Source organism: Coenobita brevimanus, chromosome 40, assembly GCF_032717465.1.
Source record: "Coenobita brevimanus isolate Jiangsu-jjx chromosome 40, ASM3271746v2, whole genome shotgun sequence".
NCBI classification, from domain to species: domain Eukaryota; kingdom Metazoa; phylum Arthropoda; class Malacostraca; order Decapoda; family Coenobitidae; genus Coenobita; species Coenobita brevimanus.
In genome coordinates this window covers 15,222,682-15,243,888 of record NC_136993.1, presented here as the reverse complement: position 1 = coordinate 15,243,888, position 21,207 = coordinate 15,222,682, and the positions used below count along the sequence as shown (strand labels likewise).

Sequence of the window (21,207 nt, the reverse complement as noted above, 5' to 3'; positions counted from 1 at the left end):
CTGCAAATCACTCAGAATGGGTAGATATTATAATCCGGAACAAATTTACATGTGGTACAAGAATATATTGGTTTTCACACAAAAATATAGGCACTATAAGCGTTGTTCCATTAACCGATCACATGAAAATCGCCAAATTCTTGCACATATGACTCACTATGACTGTTGTTTCAACTTACAGTCTGTTTTTCAACTTACATAATACTTTTCCACTAACATTATACCAGTTCCCACCTTATATAACTGTTATCACAAATTTACAGGCCTTACTGTTATAGTAAGCATCATACTATTGCATATTCACAGGCCTTACTATTATAGTGAGCATCATATTATCATAAGCACACACAGTATCAGTAATGTAATATGGTGTGGTATTCATTTGGCTTAACCAACAATCCAGTGTTGCATTCCACACACCTGTACCTCGTGTCATTTCTCTGAGTGGTTGCTCTCACTTTTAATTGGCTGCATACGTGACAGCAGCGCTGGGGTCTAGGACCGGTCGGTTTAGGAGGGATGGTGGTGGGGAAGTGGCGTCCTGAGAGGCTCAGGGAAGTCTGGGCGGCAGTGGCGGGGCGGGTGCGGTAGTGGGACCTGTCCTCTGCATATTCACGATGATTTCCCGAGAGAGCTCCCTCACGAACCCCCGAAGGTCTCTGAGGTTCCTCTATTCAAGGCACGGAGGTGGTGGGCATTGAGGACTGTGATGTTGAGCAAGTGGAAATATAGCTTTTTGTACCACTTCATGGTGGTCCTGGCACATTACACACTGGAAATCATGGAGTCAGACTGGTCTACTTGTCTAATGTTGACATTGTAGTCCAGTATCGGTTTCCAAACGTAAAGCCTTCTATCGTTGTGGCAATGCATGGAGTCGGTGCATGGCATGAGGGGCGGGGTGTAACGTCGACAGGAGGAAAACTTCCCTGTTGTGGTTCCATATGGTGACGAGGATGTTGTTCACCTTGAAAAAAAAAAAAAAAAAAACTCATTCTTGTCAAGTTTCCGCCCAATCTTGACCTTATACCAACGGTTTTTCTTGACTGTGCCACAAACTCCAGTGTCATGAAGGTGGAGGTACCGAACAAGAAGGAGGGCTAGTGTACCAGTTGTCTAGGTACAAGACATGACCATAATGATAGTACTCCTCTCTCATTGTCTTCACCATGGCCCCAGAGAGTCCAGTACTTCGATCTTCCGTTATGTCTATCTGTGCACTGTCTTGCACATAACCAGTTATACAGTCACATAATGAAGATCTTGAACCCAAAACAGTGTCTCTTGCTGGGCATGTACTGCCAAAAAGAAATACTGTCTCTCCAAAACACGAGACCCTTGTCTATGACAAGATCTCTCTAAGGATAAATGGATGAGTGGAACTTTTTCCACAGGTGATCAAATACCATCCTTATTCTCCTTATCAGTATTATTAGCATTAGCAGGGTCATCGGCATCGTAAAAGTGGAGGCGGCTTAAAAATTTTGGAAATATTATGACCCATTACCTTCCCAAAGAAAGTTATGCTGGTCATTGGGTCCATAGACCAGTATCTCAGAATTTGTCTTTTCCGTACAACATCCACAGAGAACCAGGGCTAAAAAGATGAACATCTCAAATGTGGTAACTGGGTAGTCATATTGTTGGGAGTGCATATTTATTGTTCCTTCACACTCGTTTTCACGTAGCTGGCTGCTAGTGAATGAGGTTGTTTGCCCCGCAATCTGCTCAACAAACTCCACATCAAAGTACAGTATAGGTGGAAGAAATCCACCCTGATGGAGCCTGCATGGAGTCCATAAGCCGTGCAGCCAGACAGCCACTCTTCCGTGAATTGTGAATGATAGGCAAGAAGTCAGTCCCATCTTCCCAGTCCCATGACACACCAACGTCTCCAGCCTCGTCTCCATCGTCGCCTTCATCAGGGTGTGGAGGAGAGGGCTGTGGGGTTGGTTGGGGAGGTGGATTGCAGCGCCCTTCTCCAGTTGCACTCCTCTTCCCTCTCCCTTTTCCTTCTCTTTCCTTCCTTTCCCCACATCACAGGGCTGTGGGAAGGAAGCCAGGGAATCTTGCAGGGAGAAGGAGGTGCTAGGGTGCAGCTGCTCCTCACCTGCTCACTGTCCAGGTGCACCATGTACTCGCCTGGGAGCTGCCTCCCTGCCACTGCCACTTTCCCTTTCACTACTCTCACATGTCCTACCACTCGTGCCTTCCCCAGACAGAGCAGAAGTCCTATACCTTATTTTCCTCCTCATCGCCCCTTCGGCTTCCCACGGCGAAATCCTTTCCCTCCCCTACCACGAGGTTACACCACGTCCTACGGCTTCTTCCTAGTCCTCGTCCTCTTCAGACCCTTCGTCTAGGGGCTTGAGAGAGGTGCATGCAAGTGGTCGAGGTCCAGGCTGGCCTTCCCCTGTCTTAAGGTGTGTAATATACTGCCGCTTCCTTGGCAATGATACCTCCTCATCACTGCTGCTTGTTTCATCATCAGGCACCATGTAGTCCTTGTCCTCCACATCGTCATCAATTGGGGAATCACTGTCGCCTGTGAAGGCGTCAAGGGCAGCTTAAATTTCGTTGTCAGAGAGACCTTGGCGTGCCATGTCGGTACTGGGCCACTGCTAACAGGTGTGTGACCAAGACAATGGCGCAGGGGGATCACGTGGGGGTTGGGAGTATCCCTTCCTGGCGGCAGGTAGAGGAAGGCGTCCTGCTTATACGCACCAAGAATCACATGCGAAGTTTGAAAAATGTGCAAATGGGCAACTGCAAAACGTATAGGTACATTGACGGGACTGAGCGTAACAAAACGTTGCATCGTACCCTTACGTTAATGGGACGCGGAGGGTTAACAGATGTAAGGATGAAATTATGTATCTTTGTCCAGCGTCCACCTTATTCTGATGGTTTTGGGTGCACCGCCACTCCTACATATTCATACATATTACTAAACTTTTTTTTTAAATACTTTTAAAACAACATTCATTATGTGGAAAATAAGTGTTCTGTAACTAGACCATAATGAAGCTATTTTTGATACTGTTTCTATTTTCCTTACATGGTCATGGCCACTGTAGCATCATTGGGATATACAGGTGCCTGAGAGTATTAACTTTTAAACACATTCCATTATTTAGGAACTCATTTCTAGACGATAACACGTATCTTAGAAGAGATTTCAACCAGAAATTATACAACCTTCAGTTCTTTTCCGCTACCAAAGTGTTTTCTTAAGTTCATTAAAGTTTGTCTGGTATTGGCAAGACCGAAATACAAATAACATACATAGAAGGGAACAATGCAAACCATTATTAGACAGAATATAATCAAACCAACCTTCATACGGCGGAGAATGGGAGTCCTGTATTTACTATTAATCTGGGCCATAATGTAGTTGCCAGGCTGAATGCTTGTTAAGAAGCCTGCTCGCCCGTCCACCAACCATTCTTCTGGGCTCGAAAACAGGGGTACGTACCGGTGATAAAGCTCCTGAAAAATTCGTTAACAATCTCAATCTTGTGACTAATATATTATTATTATTATTATAATTATCATCATTATTATTATTATTGACAAACATATATTTTGCTTTAAGCAGCAGAAGCACCTTACTAAATAACTACTTCTTATCGTTAGTCTTTTATATTTTCTGGCTATTGTTTGGGGTGCTAAACGAATGATTCACGTAATTTTTCTTCCTATTGATTTTAACCTGTATTCTTTCCGTAGTATCAACTCTTTTTCTCTAGTGTAATTGCGGACACGTACTTCAGCATACTCAAATAAATCCTAATTAATTGTTGGCGTTCTGGTCCTCTTTTAGCACTTTGTCCTTCCTTTACATTTTAACCGAACCTAACATCAACAAACTAGCCTAACCTAGCCAAACTTGAGGAAAAATAACCTAACCTAACCTAGAAAACCAAAGCAAATTTAAACCTAACTGAACCGGACCTAACTAAACCTAGTCTAACCTAGTAATCAAACCTAACATAAACAAGATTCGTGTAGGTTTTAGTCAGTCCAACGTGACGCCCGTGAAATAATCTTCGGTATGGCAAATGGGACATGGAAAATAACAGGGAAACAAGCTCAACAACGAAACTAAGTCTACAGCAAGCATCCTTTATGTAAATAAATTAGTAAAATAAAATAAAAAGATCCAGAAAAAAAAAGTAAATGCACAAAGTAAGTGACTTTAGGTACATTTCATTAGGTCTGAATAAGTCTCTTCCATTATCACAGAGAAAAACGGACGTCGGTGCGGCATAAGGAACATGATGATAAGAAGGTGGGAAGAGTCAAAAGTAAACAATTTTTTCCATAGCCATGAAATTAATCAGAAAATATAGGAAATAAACTGGAGGAAAAAGAGTTTAATTGATAAGGACTTTTTGTTACATTTCCATAGTACTACTACTACTAATACTACTACTAATGATGATGATGATGATGATGATGATGATAATCTATCTATTGCCAGACGCCATAATCCCGTCAGGGGTGGCCATTTGACTTTGAGCTATTTGTTTTACGGGGAAGGGCACAAACCCTCCACCAACCCACTTGTTGACATGTAGCGAGCACATATGATTTGGTTATATGGTTACCACCCAGCGTTGTAAATGGTTTCTTGGCTTACAGAAAACCATTTGGCTTGTTACTCAATGTACAGCCACCTGTAAAGGAAAGAAAAGCAATAAGAAGTGACAGGAAAGATGGGAGAAATAGGAAGAGAGGAGGGCAGGCACAGAAAAAGAATGATAAAGACTAAGGAAGAAGTAGGCAGCACTACATCAAGTGAGTGGATGATGGTCGCCACCATCTACCACTAATAATAATAATAATAATAATAATAATAATAAATTATTATTATTATTATTATTATTATTATTATCCACAGGTATAGATGGAACGTCATGAGGAGGATGGATGGTGAGCTTGTTGAACGAAAGACAATGATAGATTACGTGTGTGTGGATGAGCGAATAAGACAAGTGTTCAATGCAAGAGTGTGGAGAGAGTGGGGGAACGGAATCTCTGACCATCACTTAGTGTTGGCCAAGGTAAGGCTGTAAAGGAAATGGGCGAAGAGACGAAGGGAAAGACAGGAGTAAACAGCTCCTGTGAAAAGAGTGGAGAAGTTGCAAGACAGTGGGAAAATGGCAGAGTATTAAAGCATAGTGGAAGAAAGATTGGGAAGGTATGGGTTAGAGCAGATGGAAGGGGTGGAAGAAGTATGCAAGATATTCACGGAAGAGATAGTTGCAGCGTGCGAGCTGGTTTGTGGAGTGAGGAGGTGATGCAGGGGTGTGCAAGGGACAGCATGGTGGAATGATGAGGTGAAACGAGCTCTGAAACAAAAGAAGACGGCATATAGTGACTGGCTAGCGAGTATAGGTAGGGTAGAAAATGAGAGAGAGAAGAGAGAGGTATATGTGAGCAGGAAAAGGGAGGTGAAGAGGTTGGTGAAGGAGATTAAGAAGAGAGTGAATAAAGAGTCTAGAAGGAATCTGAGTGTGAAATGGAGGAAAAGTAAGAAATTGTTTTGAAAGGAGGTAAAGAAAGTTGAGGCAATGAGGAAGATCAAGATGGGAAAAGCCCCAGGAATTGATGGAGTGTGTGGTGAAATGCTGAAGTATGGGGGTGAGATTGTTGTGGAGTGGATATGGAAGTTGAGTAGATTGGCATGGGAAGAGGGAAGGGTTCCAGAGGCCTGGAAATCAGGTATAACTGTTCCTTTTTACAAAGGCGCAGGGGAGAGAGAAGTATGTGGTAACCATAGGGGTATTTGCTTTCTTAGTGTGACTGGAAAATTGTATGGTAGAATACTTACTCATAGAGTTAGGCATATAACAGAGGAGCTAGTTGGAGAAGAACAAGGGAGAGTTAGGAAGGGAATAGGATGTGTAGATCAGATATTTGTTCTAAGATGTTTAGTGGAGAAGTGTCTTCATGGACTTGGAGAAAGCATCTGACGGGGTAGATAGGCAAGGTATGTAGAAGGTATTAAGAATATATGAAGTGGATGGAAAATTGTTGAGTGCCGTGAAGAGTATGTACGAGGGAGCTAGGGCTATGGTGCGGGTGGATGGTGAGCTGAGTGAGGCACTGTTCTAAATGTGGGACTGAAACAGGGGTGATATCTCCATGCCCGTTTAATATATTCATGGATGGGGTTGTAAAGGAGGTGCAAGGTAGGGCAGCGGGTGTGGGGGTGGCTCTAATGAATGAGGGTAAGGTGTGGAAGATTCCGGTGTTGCTGTTTGCTGATGATACTGTATTGTTGAGTGAAGATGAATGGGAATTGCAAGATTTCGTGAATGAATTCGGGACAGTGTGTAAGAAGAGAAATCTGAAAGTTAATGTAAACAAGAGTAAAGTTATGGTGTTTCAGAGGAATGAAGCCACAGAATGCACAATGAGGTTGGATGGTGAGGATATGGAGAATGTGAGTGCATTCAAGTACTTAGGTAGTGTGACGAGTAAGAATGGAAGTTTTGGGGATGAAGTACTTGAAAGGGTACAGTAGGGAAGGAAGGTTGTTGGTTCACTGAAAGCGGTGATGTGAAATAGGGAGGAGAGTATGGAAGTTAAGAAGTCACTGTATGATACTGCAGTATTGTGATCCCTACCCTGACGTATGGAAGTGAGGCGTGGACCTTACTAGAGGGGAACAAGTCAAGAGTGAGAGCAGTGGAAATGAGTTACCTGAGAGGAGCATGTGGAGTGACATGGAGGAACAGGTTGACGAATGAGGAAGTGAAAGAATATTTTGGGGTGGATGTGGATGTGATTGAGAGAATTTGGTGAAATACACTGAGGTGGTTTGGACATGTGGTGAGAATGGAAAATGAAAGGCTGACTAAGAGGATGTATGTAGGTGAAGTGGAGGGAGAGAGAGGGATGGGGAGGCCGAGGATGAGGTGGAGGGATCGAAATGAGAGGTATTTGAGCGAGGGGGGAGTGAGTTGGGGGGAGAGCAGTCAAATGGTTGGTGACAGAGCAGCTTGGAGGCGTTTTGTCTGCGGCAATCCTTTCGTGATTAGGGCGACGGGCTATAGATAGATAGAGTATTATTATTATTATTATTATTATTACTATTATTTATTTTTTTTTTTTGCTACCACTACATCAATTAATTCATTTACTATAGCTCCATGGTAGTGAAAAGGGAAGGCAGGAATAATGAAGAGTAGCACCAACCCATATTACGGATATATGGCATTAAGGCAGAAGGGAGGGGGGGGGGAATTATTATATTAAATGTATGATGTGAAGAGCAGTAAGAAAAGTTATAATACTGGGAATAGATAAAGTGGGATAGGAAGTCAGGGAGCTGTGTGGGCTAATGCAGTGGGAAAAGGAAGGGGAAAGCTCAGAGACGGTGATGGAATGTTGACGAGCAGTCAAGAAAAAGGTGACGCATAGTTATTTGCAGTTAGTGTGAACAGACAGGCTGAGAGTTCATGGAGAGAGTGACGTGACCTTTTAATTGTCAGTGACAGCTAATCACTTACTGTCTCCTTCCTCCTACTCTACTCAATCTCCTTCTGCCTCCTTCTTATCTCCTATTCCTTCTGTCCCCTTCTCTCCTTCTGATCAGATGTATAGTTCCAAACTTAGGTAAAGTTGACACTATATGTTTACTCAAATTCAAATTAATCATAGGTAATGGCTGGAAGAACTTATGTGTGTGGTTTATAACAGCATAATGGTTTCTATTACAGTAGGTCGATAGGTAGGTAGGTAAGGTGGTCCATGAAGGGGTTAGTACTGAACAGTAATCTGGTGATATTTATAAACCAGATGCTGATGTATGGGTTGGAGTTGTGTCTGGGCAAGCTACGAAAACTGATGCACTTTGAGTGAAATAGAAAAACTTTGATTGTCCAATGCGTTCATGATGTATGAGTTTATCTGGAGAAAAGGTGAAGTTGCAGTGATGATGGATGATGTCATTCTTTATCTTGGCCATTTCACATGGGACTGTCAGAACTGGCTGAAACGTGAAGATATACGTAGGACAAAGGTGAAATGCATGCAGTGATGTATGATATTTTATATGTTTAATTGTTTTTCACTAGCGAAGGTGCCTGTCCTGTTTATTGAAGACCATGATGACTTTTTTTTGTTTTTGTTTAAGGCGACTAATGAGTCATCTTTTTTTTTTTTTTTTTTTTTTTTTTAAAGAAGGAAAAGGGTATATTTGACTGACCATGAAAAACTATAGTTCGTTATGAATGGGACATGAACTGCTATTGATATTTGTGTGTGTATTGCATCTAACTTTGGATAACATAACATCGAATTCCTTTCCAAAAACAAAGGCTTCAGACCATGCTTATTTACACCTTGACTGATTATTTGACATGGACTCTAAATTAAAAGTAAATAAATGGTGATACTACCGTTACCAGCGTAAGCAGTACCTTTCAAGCAAGCTTGATAACGAGCTCTAGTATTGCCAACTGAATATTATTATTATCATTATGTTCCATGACCACTGCGAAGTGTTGGAAAAGTACTGTACTGCCTTCTGGTGCCTGTATTTTCTCCAGCTTCTTGAGTTGATTCCTCTGTCTTTCCTAGGTTCTCTACAATCGTCATCATAGTGGTCTGTGTATCAACAAGCTTATGTTGATATGAGAGAATTTGTGCAATCCTGTCAAGTTTGTTATTTATTTATTTAAAATCATCTTCTGTAGCCAATCCAAAAATGTTACCTAGAATTGCCTCACCTAGATCAAACTGTGTTTGTCATGTGTACTTGCGATGTTCTTTGCTTTCCTGTTTATCAGCAAGCTTATGTTGATATGAGAGAATTTGTGCAATCCTGTCAAATTTGTTATATATTTACTGAAAATTGCGTTCTGTAGCAAGTCCAAAAATGTTATCTAAAATGGCCTCACTTAGATTTAAAAAAAAAAAAAAAAAAGTGCTTGTCACATGTACTTGCAATTTTGTTTGTTTTCCTAATGATGCCAGTTCAGTGGATGGGATGTCCTGGATCATGATGAGCACAATGGTCTTAACCCTTTCACGTGCAGATAAGTTTATAAGTTTTGTGGGATATGACGTGTGGCTTTTCTCCCCTCCCCCCCACCAAGCCCACACTCCAAAAATGTGTATTCTCGGTTTATTTTCACCACCCAAACATATTTATTTTGCCACAAAACCCACATATTCCTATTCGTCGATGTTTGTTCTACACGGTAAGCAAAAAAACAAAACAAAACAATAAAACACACCATACATACGTTAGGGCCGTGTGAATAAACATTCAAGAGCATACATATCACTTTCCAATATCTTAAGTTGAATGTTTTCTAATCAATCTCTATATGTTATACCATCACTGGAAAGAGAATTTTATTAGCTTTCGAATGCCGGAGGCCCCAGTTTGATACGAGGTATGGAGTTCAAGTAATAAGCGAAAAAGTAAAACCCATTGCTGACAGACAACATTTTTTTATTCAGGGAGCTCTAGCAAAAAACTTTCCTCACTACTGTTATGTTTTTATTTTATCAACCTATGCAGAATTTCATTGGCTTTCATTTGAGCCCAAAACAGTAATCCTATGCCTCATAGTTTTCAGGAAAAATGCAAAAAAATCTACGGTGTACCCACGCCGTGTTCTGACTGTAGAGCAGTTTCCTGTCATCCTCTAAGCTACTGCACGTATTTCACCAATTCTTTGCACACTAGATATGCACACTATATTCACATGATTCACTGTCACTATTTTTATAACTGATTACTCACATTTGGTGCAGGGTAGAGGCAGTGTAGTTGATTAGAAACAGTAGCACAATCTTCATTGGGCCAATGGCTTATAACAACCAGGCTTGCTTCACAAACACCAAATTTCCTATTGCAAATATCAAATCTAATCACAACAGTGCCCAAACACTATACACAAGCACTGCTGGTATAGTGAAATATGTTGCATGGCCGGGAGAGGGGTGAGAGCGGAAATTTAAAGGGACAGAGCCGCACAGTACCTTTCCCACTCACAGCTCAATTGGTAATGAATAACCTGTCCACTCTCTTGCTGGTATCGGGACCCACAGTTGCCAACTCATTACTTTTGACAAGGAGCAAAGAAGCTATGACGCCTCCAAAAATGACGCCGATCGGCCGAAAACTTTTCCTCTGACAAAAGTTTTTATGTTTTAATGATGCCAAAAGTGTCAGTGTGTATTGTCACAGCCAGACCCTAATGACGACAAATGCATCATCATGTACAAACGGGTTAGCTTGTCTTAGCTTCCAGTCCACTAACTTAACAATTTCAGCCACTTCTTGTGTTGGTTGAGCATATGAGGAAGAGAATCTAAATTGCTGAATGCATTACCTACACAAGGAGTATAAATCGATTCCTTGGTCATGTAAATGGCTGGGTATGGTAATTGCTGTATTATTTGCACCTATGTTTGTATGTTTGGTATGTGATTGTAATGTATTCCACTATACAATAAATTCTTCCAGGTTATTTGCATTGTATGTACTTGGTTTTTCGGTTTTATCTGATGTTTTATGATTGCAAGCTATATTTCTTGAGACCCATTTTAAATGATCAGTATGAATTTATTTCTCTTTGTCTCTATAGTAACTCAATACTTTATTGGCTGTTTTCATAATTACTCTGTATGGGCCTTCAAATTTTGGTGACAGTTTACTGTGTCTAGTATGAATGATGCTATTAAGAATGTCACGTATGTTGATATTTTACTGTTTTGTTTTCATATTAAGTAATTCCAACATTTCTTTCTTGGGCATCATTATTTAATTCTTTAACTTTGTGTGTATCTCTTGGAATTCATGTAAACGAAGTTTAGGATGAACTTCATAATTGTATACAGGCATATGCTCGTCTTCCAGTATCTCATATGGGAGATGTTTGTCAGTCCCGTAAATAATTAAATTTGGTGTGTCTCCTACTAACATCTTGTTTGAATGGTTAACTGATGCTTCAACTCCTTGGTATCCAAACATTTCAGTTTGCATAATTCTCATCGAGAATGTGACGTAGTACAACTAACACTTTTGTATTCTCTCTCCCAATCCACTGGAAACTAGATGATAGGTTAAAACATTAACCTTTCTTATATTGTATTGTTTACATATTTCTTGCAAGATTTCAGGATTGAATTCTCTTCCGTTATCACTTATTAGCACCTTTGGTGTGGTGAACAAACAGATAACGTTATCTATGATGTACCCACACAGCAGTTTCTGCCAACTTATCCTTAATTGGGACCAAAATTACCTACTGTGAGAAAAGATACTGATTATGATTATTAGAGAAGGGTGGCATATGTCAACCACGACAACACCTCTCAGTTGGTTAGGCACAGGATATTTTCTTAGGGGGTGCTGGTGTTAGAGTGTAACCTTTGTGCTTTGCACATGATTCACATCTCCCAATGTGATCATGTATGTCTTTGTGTAATGATGCCCAATAATATGACACCTGGGCCTACCTGACTGTTCTGTCATTGCCAGGATGACCTGCATGTAGACTATCATGTATTATCCTTAAAATATGAGGTATCATTTCATTACAAATGATCAAGTACCTGATATTTCTTCTATGTTTTGGTTGTTCTGGATTTACCCTATATAAGATGTTGTTTATTACTGTGAAATGTTTAAGTGGTACATGTAGTTTGGCTAATGATATAACATCACCTGATTCAAAATGATATATAACTTTAGACAATACTGGTTCCTGCTTTTGTAACTGAGAGTTATTGGGGAGTGTTTCACTTAGACCATTTTCAGTGACTTTGGTCGTTATTGGATTTTTGTGATAAAGCGTCTGCTGTCTTAATTATTTATTTTACCTTTCATATAATGAATACTTACATTGTAATTCTGGACTGTACATTTCAACTGTGTTTCCTCCCAGTGAGGAGTTTGTCCTGAAACCTGACCAAGAGAGGCTTTTGATCAGTATAGAGGTGAATTTTGTAATCATATAAAAGATCAACATATTTTTGTACTGCAAATTTCACTGCTAGAGCCTCTAGGTCTGCAGTACAATAATTTTTCTCTGCTCCTTTTGTTTGTCTGCTGGCAAATGCAATTGGCTGATATTTCCCACATTTATCTTCTGGCATCAGTTTGGTTCCTAAGCCTGTAAGTGAGGCATCTGTGCAAATTATGAATGGTTTATTCAAGTTTGGATATGCCAAGCAAGGTGCACATGTAAGTTTATCTTTGAAATCATTAATTGCTATCTTTTGTTCCTTTCCCCATTGAAGTTTAGCTTGCCTTTTTCAGTAGGTGGAATAATGGCTCAGCTATATTAGAAAATCCTTGTATAAGAGCCTTGCAATACCCTGCTAGTCCTAGAAAATGTTGTACTGCACCCACACTTGTTGGTATAGGGAAATTATTTCATATGAGGTGTGGATACCCTCTGCATCAAGCCTATGGCCAAGGCTTTTAGTTTCTTTAATCCGTTTAATTACATAATTGCTTTTTTTTTTCTTTTTTATCCAACCTCATGGTGTGCAAAAATATGAAGATTTTTTTTTTTTTAGTTTTTGTTTATTATAAGCTTGAAGATAAACATCCACGGCATCTTATGGTGAAAATATAAAATAATTCTCTCCTCTCTCTCTCTCTCTCTCTCTCTCTCTCTCTCTCTCTCTCTCTCTGCATAAAGCCAAGTGTAAGTTTATGTAGAGGAGTAGTGAAAAACAAAGTTTTTGTTTATTACAAACTTGAAGATAAACATCCAGGGCATTATCTGGTGAAAAGAAAAAAAATCCCTCGCTCTCCGTCTTTGCATAGCGCCATGCATAAGTTTGTGTAGGAATAGAGTAGATAGCGGTGATGCACGGCCAGCACAGCCCGAGCTGTGGCTCGCAATGCGACACTTCCCAGCCTGAGCTGTGGCTCTCAATCCATGAGTTAAAGCAAAATTTACAGTTAGACAACATAAGTTTTAATTTGGCAGTGGCTAAGTTGTTTAGTAGTTGATCTGATTTCTGCAAATGCTCTTCTCTTCATTTTGTTGCAATTATAATGTCATCCAGATAAACAAAAATGCCATCCCCTACCATTCATGGTAACACACTATTCACTGATCGTTGGAAGGTGCCTCAAGCCATGTGAAGCCTCCATTGGCATTCTGCATTACGGAAATGACCACTATTTGTTGAAAATGCTACATATATGAAAGATTGGTTTGATTTGACCCATTTATTTTTACCTACTATTTACATGAGTGAACAGGTACTAGTAGTGTCTGTGTGCCCGTGAACAATCATTGCAAACTATAACAATTCATGAAAGACTTTTATTTGCACTTATATTTATAACACTTACATCATTGCTCTGCTATGCATTTTCAAAGCCGTTGTTGCTTCACTGACTCAGCAGAGAGAAAATATACTACATGATTTCACTAGTTTTTGTAGAAATAATCACAAATTCTATCTATCTATCTATTGCCAGACGCCTCAATCCCGTTCGGGGTGGATACAAATAAATCTCCACCACGTCGCCCTGTCCCCCGCCATTTCACTGCCCAGCTCCCAACTCACACCCCCCTCTCTCATATACCACTTCACTCCATCCCTCCATCTCATCCTCGGCCTCCCCCTCCCTCTTCCCCCCTCCACCTCACTCACATACACTCTCTTCGTCAGTCTTTCACCCTCCATCCTCTCCACATGGCCAAACCACCTTAGTGTATTCCTCCTAACGCTTCCTATCACATCCACATCCACACCACAACTCTCCTTTATATCTTCATTCGTCAGCCTGTCTCTCCATGTGACTCCACAGGCTCCTCTTAAATAACTCATTTCCACTGCTCTCACTCTTGACTTGTGTCCTTCCAGTAACGTCCATGCTTCACTTCCATACGTTAGGGTTGGTATCACAATACTGTCATGTAGTAACTTTTTCACTTCCATGCTCACTTCCCTGCTTCTTATCACAGCTTTCAAGGAACCAGCAACCTTTCTTCCCTGCTGTACCCTTTCAAGCACTTCACCCTCCAAACTTCCATCCTTACTCATCACAGTACCCAAGTACTTAAACGTACTCACATTTTCCAATTCCTCACCATCCAACCTCGCTGTATATTCACTGACTTCACCTCTCTCAAAGACCATCACTTTACTCTTCCCTACATTCACTTTTAGATTCCGTTTCTTACACACTCTCCCAAACTCATCCACCAAGCCTTGCAGCTCTCCTTCGTCTTCACTCAACAACACAGTATCATCTGCAAACAACAGTACAGGGAGTTTCCAAACACTACCCTCTCTCACCAAGGCCACTCCAACATCCACTACCCTACCTTGTACCTCTTTTATTACCCCATCCATGTACAGATTGAACAACCATGGAGACATGACACATCCCTGTTTCAGCCCAACCTTCAAAGAGAAAATTTCACTCAGTTCACCATCCACACGCACTGCAGCCTTAGCACCATCATACATACGCTTCGCAGCATTCAGCAACTTCCCATCTACTCCATATATTCTTAATACTTTCCACAATCCTTGTCTATCCAAATTCATAAAGAGAAATTAAGGATATAATATAAAATAACCTTTTTAGTCACTCTGGTTTGATTTCACCCATGCATTTACGTAAAAGAGCAAGCAGGCTACCAGTAGAGTCTTTTTACAGATGGGCAGTAATTTGAAAGTTTATGGAAATACCTGATATAACCACAAATTAAGTAAAATTTTATCTTACCTGGTGCGGTGCTTGTGTGTTGCCGGATGTGGCGACATTGATGGTCACCCTGGCAGAGTTGCCTCTCCTCCTCTACCTCAACATCACTGTCGTCCCAGGCACTCTTTATTGCATGTATTTCTGTAACATCATCAATGACTTCACCCTCAACACTTCTCCATGGGTCATCTGACTCATATTCACTCTAGGTGTCAGTGTTATCCTTGAAAAGCAAAGTTTGCTACTTTGACAGGGTCAGGTGCTTGGAGTGGCATCTTTGGGTCTGTGGTTGTAAGGCTGAGGTTACATGAATAGCAGTGCTGGATGCACCAAATGTCACCTAATGTTTTTTTAGTATTTCCTTCTCCTGATGCTATTCTCCCTCAGAATCACTTGTTTCAGAGGAATCAAATGCTTTTTTGTCATCTTGCTGCGAATCCTGCTTGGTTGGGCGGTTGAGGTTGGGGGGTTTTCAGGGGCTTGGGAAGTAGGTCTTGACTTCACGAAGGCCAGATGCGTATTGAGACTGTGGCAGCCAATGCTTTACCCAGGTAGCACTCTCTCTCCCACTCACTGTGCATAAGCATGCTCTGTACTAACCCATCCCGCCTGAGTGTCATGTTTACATGTCCTCCTGGGGCCTTCTGGGTGACATGTGTACATGATCAAGTGTTTCACGGCATTGTTTGAATATTCTGCAGGCTGTTTTCACCACAGGCAGCCATTGGCAACTCTCCTGCATGCATCTCAGTAATGTTCCAGTCACCTGCTTACCTCCGTAATGGATAGACCAATGCAAAAAGTTTTCCTTGTGTCCAGATCCTTGGCTGAGCACACACAGCCACCAACTTCAGCACCAAAGAGATCCAAAGGCCAGAAAAGAAACGGCCTTAGTGATAGTGCAATAGGGACAGAACTTGAGGTGACATTATCGCACGTTGTGAGTGGAGAAAGTGACTCTTCCTCAGGAAAGTGACCACCATAATGAGTGTCTTTTATGTGTCGTTTGAGGAGGGTGGAGGACGTTACTCCACTGTATACTCATCATTTCCCCCTGCACGTTCATCTGCTGTTTCTGATGATGGGAATGGTTCAGAGGGTATTGACGATCCTGGAGAGGGAGATATTGGCAAGGATAAGGAGATGGAAGAGGAGGCTGGGAGTGGAGAAAGGGAGGAGGTGGAGGAGGGAGGGAGAGGGGAGGAGGTAAAGAGGTGCGTCTAGCTTTGTGCCACCCCTCTCTATTTATGTGAATAATGGAAGCAGTCGGTTTGTTTCATGATGAAATCAGTGCCTTGTTTTTGAAAGTTTGCAGGTGTGTATGTTTGTTAAGATCAAAAAGTACAAATCACAGAGGAAAAAATATATATATATGGTGGGGAATGTAGTGGAGTGGAGAAAGGGAGGAGGGAGGGAGGAGGAAACTCGTGCCACTGCTCTGTCTATTTACATAAATAATGGAAGCAGAACCTTTTTAATGTTGAAATCAGTGTCGTAGTTTTTGTTGAAAAATTTCGTTGTACATTTATTACGATGAAAAAGTCTAAATCACTGGCAAATAGTACTGTTATAGTGAAAAATACAGTATTTTTGATTATCGATAGTACGTATATAACTATTTTCTTTACATTATTTTTTTTTAGGTTTTATGTAGTAGTGGTATTATTTGTAGTAGTAATGGTAGTTGTAGTAGTAGTAGTAGTAATAGTATTATTTGTAGTAGTTGTAATACCCAGACATCTAGTCAGACAGCAGTGCCAGAATTGAGCAACAATGCAAGCTAAACATACATCTGTGTGTGTGTGTGTGTGTGTGTGTAAGGCATCTGGGTATTATGCATGTTAGTGTTAGTTTTGTACGTACTGGTATGTTTTTTTGTGTGTAATTAGAAAAAAAAAATGATTTTACTACTCAATATATATTTATGTGATTAATGGATGCAGAAAGACTCCTTCATGATAAAGTCGTTACCATATTTTATATTGAAAATATTTGTTTATACATATTTGTTATGATGGAAAAGTATAAATCACAGGAAAGAAAAAGTCTTAATGGAATGTATAGTATGTAAATAATTACCAGTACTTTGTTCACAGTATTTTTTTTAGTTTTTTTTTCTTTTGTAGCTGTGTGACTAGAAGTCTGGGTATTACAACTACTACAAATTATGCTGTTATTACTACTACAACTACTAGTACTACAACTACCACTGCTACTACAACTACTACTACTGCTACAACTACTACTACTACTACTACCATTACTACTAGGCTACAAATAATATCACTACTACACGTGTACAGACACTGGCAAAAAAAACAACAAATTTGCCCTCATTCCTCATTCACTCTCCCTACAACCACTTCACAGGCCATCTGATGTAATCAGCTTGAAGTCGAAGGATTGGTGAGTATTATGACACTTTGTTATATCTCGTTAAGTATTAACTGAGATATGAAAGTTAGCAATCAACAATTTTCATGAATTCTCTCGGGAATGCTCGGCTGTGGGGATGGTTCGCGTAAAATATCTGCCGGACAGGATGGGTTAAAAATAATGCGCAAAATTTCTTTGAAATTTCACGCCACTTTTGTAGAATGTATGATGCTCTAGTGATCGAAATTTCCTGAATGCTGGATAAAGCCAAGGGGTTAACTAGAAAAACACTTGTTTCCCTCTTTTTACTTATCCATCATAGAAGACTCTCTATTGATAGTCCTTTCCCTTTGCAAGTTTTATACTGTACCAGTGCCATTCTTCAATTTATTCTTGACTTTCATAAATTATTTTGGTGGTAGTTTCATGTCATAGTTTATGAATGCAGGGTGACTGGTTGTGGGTGCGAGATGTGACCTTGGTAAAGTAGGCTCAGTTTGCTCATATTTTATGGAGTAAGTGTAGGTTACACTTTTCGTTTCTTCTTTTGTGTTCAGTTGTTCTCGTTACTTTAGATTTTCTACAATAATGGGTGTGATATCTTGATAAGAAATTTTCTCTATGAATTCTTCATCAAATTGTATTCCATTAATATGTGGCATCAGCAAAATGTTTTCTTCTTTCATCGTACATAGGCCAAGAAGCATATCTGCTTTAACTCATTTGCACCCAGTGTCCTCGCTGGGAATTTTCAACACTTAATGAAGAAGGGAACCCCAGGGTAGGGACCTATGGGATCTGCCTGTCTGTGCCGACAGGCAGAAGGCGGTGTGCATTGTTCCCTTCCAGCAATATCCCTCGGACAGGAATTCTGGGATCTAATGGGTTAATTGATAAATTCTCTACTAAGTATAATACAGTTGTGATTGGTTTTATAGTCTCTGTAAATTTCATGTCTAACTCAGTCATACCTTTTACAGGTAGTTCTTTACATTGTACATTGTATAAGTCTGAGTTTGGTTCCTCCATAAATTTTACCTTTCTTTTGTTTCTTAAAATTCTCTCTATTTCACCTTGTGTTATAAGACTGACTGAACAGCCAAAATACATAAATAATGAAATCTTTTCATCTATATTAAAAGCGGAATCCAGAATGCTACCGTTTCCATCTCTGATTGCTATCTTCACTCCTAGTTTGTTTGGTTGTTTACTTTGCTTTATGTATTGTTATCTTTTGTGGTGATGTAGTTTTCCCCTGATTTGTAAAGAGCAACTAATTTTTGCACAATTTTACACTCTGCAATCCAAGGACCGACAGTTTTGTGTTTCCTACAGTAGGGTTCAAACCCTTTTGATATGTTCCTGTCTTCTTTAGTTTTGATGAACACTCAGGTCTCATGTGGCCCAGATTTGCACAGTAGAAAGTCTATTTCTCGAATTTGACCTACGTGGTGATTTAACATATTTTAGTCTTTCTGTGGCACGGTGACTACTATGGCTATGCCCGAATTTTTGAGCCTGCCTGTTGCCTGGTGTGTAAAACCTTGAATTCTGTTGACAGTCTGTTTGTCTGTATTGTGGATGAGACATTCTTTGGTCTTACTAGATTTATTTATCACTGCAACAACCTCTGCTACTCTCATCCATCCATCCATCCATTGCCAGACGCCATGTATCCCAAACGGGGTGGCCAAAGGCTTAGAGTTAATTGTTTTACAGGGAGGGGCACTAATCCTCCACCAACCCCACTTGACACGTAGGGAGAACCTTATGCCAACAGCATCTGGTGTTCCCAGGCGGTCACCCATCCAAGTACTAACCAGACCCAACGTTACTCTCATTCTTGTTTTATTTATTTTGTGATATTCCAGTACACGAGCCTTATTGCCCTATATTTCTAACTCATCCACATAATCTAGTAAATACATTCCTGGACTGAAAGATATCTCTTTGCAGTTTTTAGAACTTTCAGGCAATCTGCATAATGCAGCAGTATATCCAATTATGTCAGGATCATGTATTGATGTCATATTATCATCATTTCTAACCCATTTTGAATTTTCTATGCCTTACAGAGTTCTTTTAATGATGGACAAATCAGCTGTTATATCACTCAAACATAAGAGTGGGTTTGTTTGTTTTAGTAGGTCTACAATTTTAATGTAATTCTGGGTTATGCCAACTAAAAAATTTTTTCCTCCAGATAATTTTCTCAGGAATTCTTTCTTAAACTCATCATATGTTTTAGCTCACAAAAGCTTGTCAGACTTAAGCAAATTGCCAACTAGGCAATGTTCCTGATTTTTTCAAGCTGAAAGATCAGCTGTTCTCTCCATATCCTCCTTAATGTTTCTCCTAACGAAATGTTGTTCACATTCATCTAATACTGTATGCATGTTACTCTGTCCGTATCAGTATCTGAAACATTTTTGAGACTATTTCCTCATGATAAACATACACTGGTATCGAATCAGTATAGTGTTGTTGTGAGGATGGTAATGTACTGGAACTTGCTTTATTCGTTTTGCTATTACCTATTTGTCCATCCATTTCCTTGCAATTGTTATGTGAAGGTAACTGGACTGTGTTTCCTGACCTGTGTTCTCACTTGTTTAGGCTATCTTAATTTATCTGATTATAATAAGTATGTATGAAAGTTCTTAAATTCTCACTGTCTACTTCTGACAGCTCTGACCACTCGTCATCACTATTTACTTTGAGTAATTTTCATACGTATTTTGTTGTTCTGTTTCTACTTCTGATGGGTTATTTGTTTCCTGGAATTGGTATTCTGCTTCTACTTGTGTAGAACTATTAGATAATGCTAATGCAATTTCGTCTCACTATGCATGGAAGTTTTTAAAACATAATGATATTACTCACTAGATAGCATTAATTAATTATCACAATTTGCAGTTCCCTTGATTGGTGACTATATTAAAATGTAAATTATATAATGCATGCTATACATCAGTGTAAAGTGTGTGTTGTTTATTAGTATAGTTCTGTAGGGGAAAATATGGAGATATGAAAGTTCTATGATTGGGAAAGATAAATGAATTATATATATATATATATATATATATATATATATATATATATATATATATATATATATATATATATATATATATATATATACATACAGGTATACGAGGTACTACCCAAAAGTTCCAGTAATTACCTTTCCTCCTAGTTCTCACTGTTGCCTTCGAAGTAGTCCCCTTGGGCAAGTATACAGTGCTCCCAGCGTTTTTTCCACGAAGTGATGCATCCCTGGAAAGCTTCAGGCATGATGGCCTTGAGCACCTCCTGCAATTCTGTCTGGATCTCCTCAATCGAGTCAAATCGACGCCCTTTCAGTTGTAATTTCAGCTTGGGAAACAGGAAAAAGTCGTAGGGGGCAAGGTCAGGTGAATAGGGTGGGTGGGGAATAACTGCCATGTTAGTGGAAGCCAGGAACTGCTGGACAACAATTGATGTGTGGGCGGGGGTGTTGTCATGATGCAGGACCAGTCCTCGTTCTTCCACTGTTCTGTTTGTTTGCCGCGGATGTTCTCCCTCAGGCGCTGCAAAATTTCACAGTAAAACTTTCCACTGACAGATTGACCTGGTGGGACGAATTCCTTATGAACAATCCTTTGGGTACTGAAGAAAACGATCAACATCAACGTCACGCTGCTGTGCCATTGGTCCACCATTGCAAAACCGCCAAACCACCTACACACCATGTTACAATAGTAAGTGTAGCTCATCAACACGTCAGCTCACAGACACGGCCGGGGCCCCACTGATGCACAAGGGGTGCTGCTGACTCCTCCTAGCGGCAAAAGGCAAAACTGCAAATGTTGGCTCCCTCCATTCAAATTAATGGAATTTTTGGGTAGCACCTCATATATATATATATATATATATATATATATATATATATATATATATATATATATATATATATATATATATATTAGTTACTATTAGTACAGCATGTTGACAATACTTTACTATTTTTAACCCGCTGCATCCCAGCAGATTTTTCATCAATAACCCCCTCCAGTCCTGGGAGATTTTTTTTTTTTTTTTTTTTTTTTTTTTCTCAAACCTCGGCTTTTGGTGAGAAATAA

General features: G+C 40.0%; 1 protein-coding gene across 1 annotated transcript in view; it reads right to left on the bottom strand.

Moving 5' to 3' along the window:
• LOC145396965 (uncharacterized) overlaps positions 1-21,207 on the bottom strand; it is a 66,334-nt gene that overhangs the window by 31,307 nt on the left and 13,820 nt on the right. The window contains exon 2 of the mRNA XM_080270197.1: positions 3,337-3,489. Within this exon, the coding sequence (XP_080126323.1) occupies positions 3,337-3,489 (153 nt within the window). The remainder of the gene's footprint in view (positions 1-3,336; positions 3,490-21,207) is intronic.